We start from the raw sequence: 10,585 nt of genomic DNA on the forward strand, positions 1-10,585 counted from the left end.
AGGGTGAGATGATTTGGGAGAATGGCATTGAAACATGTATAATATCAGGTAAAAATCAAATCACCAGTCTATGTCCTATGCAGGATACGGCATGCTTGGGGCTGGTACACAGGGATGACCCAGAGAGATGTTGTGGGGAGGGGGGTGGGAGGGGGGTTCATGTTTGGGAACGCATGTACACCCGTGGTGGATTCATGTCAATGTATGGCAAAACTAATACAGAATTGTAAAGTAAAATTAAAAAAAAAATAAGTAAGTAAATTAAAAAAAAAAAGTTGGCTTAAAGTTCAACATTCAGAAAACGAAGATCATGGAATCTGGTCCCATCACTTCATGGGAAATAGATGGGGAAATAGTGGAAATGGTGTCAGACTTTATTTTTTGGGGCTCCAAAATCACTGCAGATGGTGACTGAAGCCATGAATTTAAAAGACGCTTACTCCTTGGAAGAAAAGTTATGACCAACTTAGATAGCATATTCAAAAGCAGACACATTACTTTGCTGACTAAGGTCCGTCTAGTCAAGGCTATGGTTTTTCCAGTAGTCATGTATGGATGTGAGAGTTGGACTGTGAAGAAAGCTGAGCTCCGAACAATTGATGCTTTTGAAGTGTGGTGTTGGAGAAGACTCTTGAGAGTCCCTTGGACTGCAAGGAGATCCAACCAGTCCATTCTGAAGGAGATCAACCCTGGGATTTCTTTGGAAGGACTGATGTGGAAGCTGAAACTCCAATACTGTGGCCATCTCATGCGAAGAGTTGACTCATTGGAAAAGACTCTGATGCTGGGAGGGATTGGGGGCAGGAGGAGAAGGGGACGACAGAGGATGAGATGGCTTGATGGCATCACTGACTTGATGGACATGAGTCTGAGTGAACTCCAGGAGTTGGTGATGGACAGGGAGGCCTGACGTGCTGCAATTCATGGGGTCGCAGAGTCGGACACGACTGAGCGACTGAACTGAACTGAACTGAACTGACATATAATTTATGCATTTGTAACATACCTTTTCCTTATTTTTTTCAATATTTCTAGGCTATCTTACTTGTGATTTTTTTTTCAAATTGTTGAAAAGCTCCAAAAATATTTCCAATATATTTATTGGAAAAGTCTGCATGTAAACAGATCACAGTGTTCAAACCCGTGTTACTGAAAGGTCAACTGTATGTATATATCAGAGAGAGAGAGAGACTTGATAGCCTTATTTAGGTGGAAGTCTAACAATCTAATTTATCTCTGAATGAAAGCTTAAGAAGGAAAATAAGGGGAAACAAAAGAAACCTACCTTTCTAAGAAATTTCCTTCCAGTATGTGATGTCTTTCAACATAAAACTCATGTCCCTTTTTAGTTCTTTTTTAACCAAAATTTTAAGCTTACTATATGCTATGTTGAGGTATTTGTTTGCAGGTTACTAATAGAAGAACAGGTAGTGTTCTATTTGTTTGGTGAGAAAGAATGATTACTCTCTGTTCAAGGCCCTAACTAGTTTATGTGCAGAGAATGGAAACTAACACAGCTAGATGGGTAGGAGATTAACTTGATTTAGTGTCTCAGGGGATAGAATTACTCTTGGGTCTTCAGGTTCCCTTGATGAGCAGAAAAACAAAAGAAAGAGATTAATAAAAGGTTTTTAATAATCATACTTATATTTCCTATGAGTTTGTTATTTGAACCCTCTTGAGTTCATGTCATTCTGGAACTAATATTTATATCTAAGAAGAAAGGTGATGCAAATAGACTCATAACAGATTCCTCTCAACTTAAAGTGGCCCAGCATCCATAATATTCATCCCCAGCTGGCACTCTCCGTCTCACTGTTACTCTCTTCCACCATCTTCTTCAGGTGTTTTAAAACATCTTCCAAATTTCTTTTTTTAATATATAGAATTTTAGTGTGGCTTTTCATAAAGAAATCTAAAGAAGCGTAATTATTTCCAAGTTTACAATTAATAATCAGATTCTATTGCTGTCATTTCATTGCTTTTACAAGCATGACTAAAACACATGATATTCTTTAAGGGTATCTTATTTTGAAAATTAGGTTTTCATGAACTTTCTTTTAGAGTAATAATCATTTTGTTGATTCATCTGAACTTTTTCAAATTAAAAGTGCTAATTCAAGTTATAAATATCAACATCTTACTGACTTAGATGAAAAAAACGTTTCCTCTGACATCTGTTTGTAGGTTATTCTTTGGAAAAAAAATAATGATAGTTTCCAAATTTAAATATATTTATATACACTCTCAAATTCCAGTAATTCCACACCAGAAATCTATCTCATGAAAACAAAAGCAGCAGTACATAAGTAGATATATTCAAACTCCTGTGTTAACACATGTTTTATGATAACAAGACAACTGAAAATCTAGTGAATATTCCCAAAAAGAAATTGGTGAATAAAATATGGTACTGCTACATCATGAAATACAAAGCAATTATTTAAAATACTGAAATATAACAACAGCAGTTAACTTTGAGTGGTTTTCAGTAGATACCATGGTATTTTCTTTGGGGATGGTATGTGATATACAGAAGTGTAGTTAGCATTGTGCCACTTTCATAAAGCAAGAAAGACAATTTGTGTGTCATCAAAGCATAGAGAAAGAAGCATAAGGATATATTATTTGTTTCATTGGAGTATACTTTCTTTGCAATGTTGTTTTAGTTTCTGCTGTTAAGCAAAGTCAATCAGCTATACTTATACATATATCCCCTCTTCCTTGGATTTTCTTCCCATTTAGGTCACCATAGAGTGTTGAGTAGAGTTCCCTATGCTATACAGTCAGTTTTTACTAGTTATCTGTTTTATACACAGTATTGATAGTGTATATATGTCAATCCCAACCTCCCAATCCACTGCACCCTCCCCTCTCCCCTTGGTATCCATATGTTTGTTCTCTATGTCAGGAGTAGAAGGATATAAATGAGCTTATAAAACTAATCTGGGGTTGAGGTGTGTGAGTGACTAAAAAAAGTTTAAACATACAAAAAGAGTAATATAACATTAATGATGTAATTACTTTTAAATCATGTGCATTGTTGTATGCATAAAGAAATCAGAAAATATAAGAATTGTATATTGATCTACTGACTTGGAGGGAAGTCCATAATACAGAATTTAAGTGAAAAAAGTAAACTAAACAAAATCTCATATTTCAGTTAAAACATACTCTTTCACACACACACACCCGCATGACAAACAATCCAGAAAAGCCAAAGACCAAACTTGTAAAAGGAATAGGAATCAGGTAGAATTATTCCAAAATCACACCTAATGAATATCTGGTGCGGTCCACTGCTGTCTCCATGGAGCTCAGTCCCACAGAGGGCCACCATCACCACAAGTATAAATCCCCTAAATCCCTGCTGTCATGAAGTCAGCTCTGCCTTTCAAAACTGTGTTGCCAATGGTGTCACTGGTTTCATTGATTGATGTTATTGATTTCATCCTCTCTTGGACTCCCAACAACTGGACCAGCAGGGAAGTACCTAAATTTTTCTTAGTTTAGAACATTGCCTTTGTGTTGAGTCATTTCATTCACTAAGACTGCTGTTAATGTTTCACTGAATTTTGAAATCATTTACTTTATACATTTAGAATCAAAATACTCAAGTCTCAGCTCTACCACTTATAAATCATAATTTGGAGCAAGCATGAACATCTCTGAGCCTCAGTTCATCATCCATGAGATGGGAACTAGGATCCCCTTCCCTAATTCCCTCACTATTCTCCCCTGAGGAACACACAGCCTGACAGACGCAACAGTGCAGAGGAAACTGCAACACGACCTCTAAGAGCAATCGTGACACCCTATGCGTTCTTTCTAATAATGTGTGAGGTGGGTCTACTAAACCTCATGCCACAGGGGGACTTCAAACAGCCCAGGTGATTCCACCAGTCTCCCACTTATTGAGGAAGAGGGAGTCTCTGCCTTAGAACATAAAACTTCTCCATTGAGCAAGCTTTTAATCTTTAAAGGTGCCTATTTCGATGGACATGAGTTTGAGCAAGCTCTGGGGGTTGGTGATGGACAGGGAAGCCCGGTGTGCTATAGTTCATGGGGTCACAAAGAGTTGAATATGACTGAGTCACTGAATTGAACTGAACTTATTTTGTATACCAAACCCAGCATATAAAGCAGCAACTTCATCTGGTGCCAGGGTGATGATACACGTAAATGTCCCACTGCTTGAGAGAAAAGTCAGTTGTGCCAGATTTGGGGAAACACTGTGTCTGTCCTCAACATGGACATCAATTCACCAGAGTCAAATTTCAGTAAAAATTTTCAGAATATAGTAATAATTTTGACTAATATGACTGACTTTAGATTCTATTTATGGGTTGCATGCAACTCCACTATGCTGTAATGAGAAAAAAATACCTTGATGACTTTCTCTCAGCTGTGACATTCAGCCCAGTGCACAAATCACCAAAAATGCATACAAAATGGGTGTTTCATTTGTGGTAGCTACTACACAATTAAATGGATGGTTGACTCAATAGCTATTTCTTATTGTTGGATTCAATGAATATTTCCTGCTTGGTCTTGCTCCTCAGGTGCTGAAACCAAGAACCATGTACTTGAATGTGCTTGCAAAAATTAAAAGTGGGTTGTGTGTCCTCTTTGACATAAATCACAGCAAGATCCTCTTTGGCCCACCTCCTAGAGTAATGAAAATAAGAACAAAAATAAACAAAGGGGTCTTGAAACCTAAAAGCTTTTGTATAGCAAAGAAAACAATAAATAAAATTAAAAGATAACCCTTGAAATGGGAGAAAATAATTGCAAATGAAACAAGTGATAAAGGATTTTCCTCCAAAATATAACAGCAGCTCATACAGCTCAATACCAGGAAAAAAAAAAATAAGCAGAAGACCTAAACAGACATTTCTCCAAAGAAGACATAGAGATAGCTAATAAACATATGAAAAGAGGCTCAGCATCACTAATTATTAGAGAAATGTAAATCAAAACTACAATGAGGTATCACCTCACACCAGTCAGAATGGCCATCATCAAAACATCTACAAAAAATAAATGCTGGAGAGGATGTGGAGAGACGGGAACCCCCTTGCACTATTGGTGGGAATATAAATTAATACAGTCACTATGGAGAATAGTATGAAGGTTCCTTAAAAAAACCAGGAGTAAAGCTACAGCATGACTCAGCATTTGCATTACTGGGTATACATACTGAGGAAACCATAATTGAAAAAGACACATGCCCCGTGTCCATAGCAGCACTATTTACAATAGCCAGGATATGGAAGCAACCTAGATGTCCATCAACAGATGAATGGGTAAAGAAGATGTGGTCCATATATACAATGGAATATTACTCAGCCACAAAAAAGAAAAAAATTGAGTCATTTCTAGTGAAGTGGATGAGCCTAGAGAATACTGGACTGGCTTGCCATTCCTTCTCCAGGGGATCTTCCTGACACAGGGATCGAAGCTGGGTCTCACTTTACCATCTGAGCCACCAGGGAAGACCACACAGAGTGAAGTAAGTCAGAAAGAGAAAAACAAATATTGTATATTAATGCATATATATGAAATCTAGAAAAATGGTACTGATGAACCTATTTTCAGGGCAGCAATGGAGATGCAGACATAGAGAACAGACTTGCGGACACAGTGGTGGTAGGAGAGAGTGGGTCGAAAGGAGAAAGTAGTATAGACATATGTACACTATCATGTGTAAAATAGATAGCTGGTGAGAAGTTGCCATATTACACAGGGAGCCCAACCAGGAGCTCTGTGATGACCTACAGCGGTGGGATGGGGAGGGGGAGGGATTCTCCAGAGGGAGTGGATGTATATATGACTGATGTGTATTGTCGTATCGCAGAAACCAACACGACATTGTAAAGCAATTTTTCTTCAATTAAAATATAAATTTTAATAAAAGGGAAAAAATGGGTCGTGTGCCATGCAGTTGATGTTAGGCAGTGATCTAATAAAATGCAAGGTTTGAAGGCACTGAGTGTGTGTGTGTGTGCGTGTGTGCAGGGAGGCAGAATAAGGAGGAGAGTATAATGGGGTTCAATAAAGTTGGGAACTAAAGGGACATAGGAATCAGAATGCCTTTTACTTCCGGTTTTCTTCAGCCCTTAGCCACAGTGCACTCTGGTCATACTCATTCTAAAGCGGATCCTGACAACAACAGTAGCTCACTTAGAGCTACTAAACATTAAACACATTCAGAATATCCTCAGGGAATTTTCTGGTCCTTAACGAGGAGGAAGACTGTTATGTTTTGAAAACCAGAGCTTTCAAACTGACCAGGCTGGTACATAGGCACAGGAGGATCCTATGGCATACCTGCTTGATTCTCAGCTGTGCCAACTTTGACAGAATCATATATTCCCCCATAGCTCCTTTTATCCCATTTTATAAAAGAGAAAAAAAATCCTCTGCAAATGACAGTTCTATGCTGTGCATGTAAAACTAACCTTTCTTCCCCTGACACATCCCTTCCTTTTGAAAGAAGTCCAAATAGCCATATAGTACTTATATGCACTAAAAAATTAAACTGCCTCTGCTGAAAGTTTGCCATCCCTTAGTTTTTAATCTGTATGCATGTCTGTTTTTCTGATTAATTTTATGCAAAATAATCCAAAAGAATGAAACCTTACTTTAAAGAAAAAAACTTTTTTTCTGAGATTAAATAGGTTTCATTTGTATTTTGAGTCTCATCAAATAAAAGATTAATGACAACTTAAACCCACACTTTGAGTCACTTCAAATACTAATGAATTATATGACAGATTTAACATACTCTGTGATATCTAGCAAGGTTCTCAAACAGCACAACTGTTTGCCTCTTGAGATACACTTTTCTTTCAATCTGGAAAATATTTTTTTCAGAACAATTACTAAAAGAAAAGCAAAAAGAAAAAATCAAACCAAGATGAACTATTTCATATACCTAGAACTAGTTAAGTGAAAATCAAACATATTAATATTGGAGTCAGGGAATGAGATATGAGTGGTCATTTAGAACCAGAAATCAAGGACTTAGCAGTGCTGAACATCTAAAAACAAGCAAGCAAGCCAACAATCCAGATATGTTAAATATGTTAAATTTCAAAATATCTAAATACTGAGTGGAGACTAGAAAAACAACAAAGTAATAAATATTATTATATTCTCTTGTTGTTGTTCAGTTGCTAAGTCTTGTCTGACTCTTTGTGACCCCCATGGACTGCAGCAGGTCATGCTTCCCTGTTCTTCACCATCTTCCAGAATTTGCTCAAGTGAAGTTGTTCAGTCATATCTGACTCTTTGCAACCCCGTGGACTGTAGCTTTCCAGGCTCCTTTGTTCATGGGATTTTCCAGGCAAGAATACTGGAGTGGGTTGCCATTTCCTTCTCCAGGGGATCTTCTTGATCCAGGGATTGAACCTGGGTCTCCTACACTGCAGGCAGACTCTTTACCATCTGAGCCACCAGAGAAGACCTGGAGTTTGTGAAAACTCCTCCATTGGATTGGTGATGCCATCCAACCATCTCATTCTCTATTATCCCTTCTCGTCCTGCCCTCAATCTTTCCTAGCATTAGGGATCTTTTCCAATGAGTTGGATCTTCATATCAGGTGGCCAAAGTATTGGAGCTTCAGCTTTATATCCACCCTTCCAATGAATATTCAGTGTTGACTTCTTACATATTTAAATTCTCTCTTGGCATCATAATAAGGATTTTTGATTGTTCATCTTTTTGCCTGTTTTCTCAAAAGAAAAAAAAAACATCTAATTCTAAAAAAAGATGTTGTAAAAATTACCTTATTCATTAAATACTTCTTTCAAATTGCCATTGCTCTTCCAGGTGCCATTTGTGGATTTTGTACTAAAAAACCATATAAGAGTAGCATTAAGAAGTCAACATAACAAGGAATGGTTTTATCTTTCCTGGGTCCCACAAGTCCTTTCAGTTTAACTTTTTAATATCAAATAACTTAAGCTTTCATCCTATCTAGAGAAATCCTATGACCCTCATAAGATTTTGGGAATCTTCCAGAAAGAAGAGAGTCATAGAAAAAGTTTGTTTTTTCTTTACCATTTACTTTCTATTCATTCTTCCTAATTTGAGTTTTGATTAACAGTAACTATGTTATCTTCTTAAGAGGTCATCCTTTCTCTTCCTGGTTCCCCACAAATTGGTCTTAATTCTAAAAATCAGTGTTAATGTGTGGTCATTGTGCATTATAAGTTTTAATGGAAGCTTTATGGACAGTGGAGGATAATTACAGTATTCTACAGCTCAAGACACAGATTCAGAATGAAATACAGCTTTTAAATCTCATTGTCCATTCTCTTGAGGGACTTCTTACTTACTGACTGTGTCTCTTTGGACCATGGACAAATGACACATTCATGAAAAATTTTCATCCCATGCTTTGTTCTCTAAATTATAAGATCCCCAAATATTTCATTTTTATATAAAAAGTCAACTTTCAAAGCAAATTTTTTCTCATACATGTTATACAAATAGTATAATAGAAAGAGTGGTAGATTTGAAATATGAGGCTTTTAAAAAATAAAGCAGCTGTGTGATTTTAACAAAATGAATGATATTTCTTTCAGTATTCTATCCATATGTTAAATATATATTAAAAATCTATTGTGCTTCTTTGACTGTAGAGAGTAAATATGAAATCTCTGAGGTAAATATGAAACCAGCTTAATGAATGATGTTCACAGCTACAAAATGGGGTATATTACATAGTTTTTATGGATCTGCTATAATTGTGAAACTGGCATTTGAGTCATAGTACTGACCACAGTAGGGAACAAGAAAAGAGTTAGGACAGATTATCTAATTCATGCTTCTGCTGGCCCTAGAGGCATTTAAGAAACCCCCATTGCACAAGGTGTTACTTTATTGATCATTCAAAATCAGACTTTAAAAAGACTTTAAACTCATACTAGTGTTACTTTATTGATTGTTAGCAGTACCGTTCATCTTCCAAGTGAAAAAAATCCATAATGATAATTTTAAAATAAAAGAGAATAACTTGTTTCTTAATGCTTTTCTTAAATGAGAAACATAAGGAAAAGATAAGAAAATTGTGAAAATGGAGATAGAAAGGCCTAAAAAAAGGAATAATTTGAGAGAAGAGTCAGATTTCCTTCCCCATGGTGAGAAATAGGATGAGAAAGCTGCCACTGAAATTATTAAAAATAAACACATGGAATCTTCTGTCCTATGACAACTTGCACAGAGACATTGATTCTAATCAAAATTTTCCCCTCCCTAGGGTTTTTCTCAGAGCAAGTTTAACATCTTTGTTCCTCAAGCTGTAGGTTAAGGGGTTCATCATGGGAACCACATTGGTGTCAAAGACAGAAGAGATTTTCCCCACATGCATAGACCCAGCAGATGATGGTTTAAGATACATGATTGCCCCTGAACCAAAGAACAGAGAAACAGCAATTATGTGGGAACTGCAGGTGCTGAAGGCTTTGGACCTGCCCTCTGTAGAGCATATTTGGAGGATGTTGGAGAGGATGAGACCATAAGAGACAAAGATCGTGAGACTAGGCACAACGATATTGATGCCCACCACAATGAAAACTACCAGCTCATTCACGTAAGTACTTGTGCAGGAGAGCTGGAGCACAGGGAGGATGTCACACAAATAGTGGTCAATGGTGTTTGCATCGCAGAAGGTCAGTCTCAGCATGCATCCAGTGTGAGCCATGGCACCAGAAAATGCCATCAAGTAGGAACCAAGCATAAGGCTGGAACACACTTTAGGGGACATGGCAATGTTATACAAGAGTGGGTTACAGATGGCCACATACCGATCATAGGCCATTGATGTTAGCACATAGCATTCAGAAATGACAAAAAAACAGAAAAAATAGAGCTGAGTCATGCATCCCATATAAGAGATCATATTCTTCTTTGATAAAAAATCTACCAGCATTTTGGGTGTAAATACAGAAGAATAACACAGGTCTATGAAGGACAAGTTAAAGAGGAAAATGTACATGGCGGTGTGTAGGTGAGAATTCAGCACAATTAGTGTTAACAAGCCAAAATTTCCCAACACAGTGACCATATACATTACTAGAAACAGGAAAAACAAGGGAAGTTGAAGATTTGGTTGGTCTGTTAACCCCACCAGAATGAATTCAGTCACAAAAGAACCATTTCCAGGAGCCATTCTTCGCTAAGGGAATCTGTGGACACAGGAGAAAAGAGTGACATTAGAGAAAAACTCAGCCCTTCTGACAATATCTCATCCTACATGAAAGTGTATATACTGAGCATGTCTGAGACTAGCCAACCTGGACCCATAGAATCTGCCTTTACCATTATCATGATAGTGAGTGACATAGACATTCCCTTACCGGAGTCTTAAGATGTTAATTACACAAAGAACATCACAAACAGCCTAAAGAGAGAGGGCAGTGCTGCCATATGCAAAATATGCCAGAAAAAACTAAAGTGAAAAGAGAGAAATGTGCCAGGACAGAATCTTCCTTCTCACATCTCATCGTTTCTTCATTCACTTAAGCCCTCCCCTCACCAGTAAAATTAGAAGGCAGAGAGCCTCGCTCCTTGGTGCTG

The 10,585-nt window shown here is 37.3% G+C and overlaps 1 protein-coding gene across 1 annotated transcript; it reads right to left on the reverse strand.

The window, feature by feature from the left end:
• Positions 1–9,245: 9,245 nt before the first annotated feature.
• On the reverse strand, positions 9,246–10,178 carry LOC120874366 (olfactory receptor 147-like). Its single transcript, XM_040255742.1, has one exon. It carries the CDS (start codon positions 10,176–10,178, stop codon positions 9,246–9,248), a length of 933 nt encoding a protein of 310 aa, XP_040111676.1.
• Between the last annotated feature and the right edge of the window lie 407 nt (positions 10,179–10,585).

The sequence above is a fragment of the Oryx dammah genome, unplaced genomic scaffold (genome assembly GCF_014754425.2).
Source record: "Oryx dammah isolate SB20612 unplaced genomic scaffold, SCBI_Odam_1.1 HiC_scaffold_15, whole genome shotgun sequence".
Lineage (NCBI taxonomy): Eukaryota > Metazoa > Chordata > Mammalia > Artiodactyla > Bovidae > Oryx > Oryx dammah.

Excerpts from the sequence above, each read along its gene's own strand:
- LOC120874366 (XM_040255742.1), bottom strand. The coding sequence starts at position 10,178 with ATGGCTCCTGGAAATGGTTCTTTTGTGACTGAATTCATTCTGGTGGGG.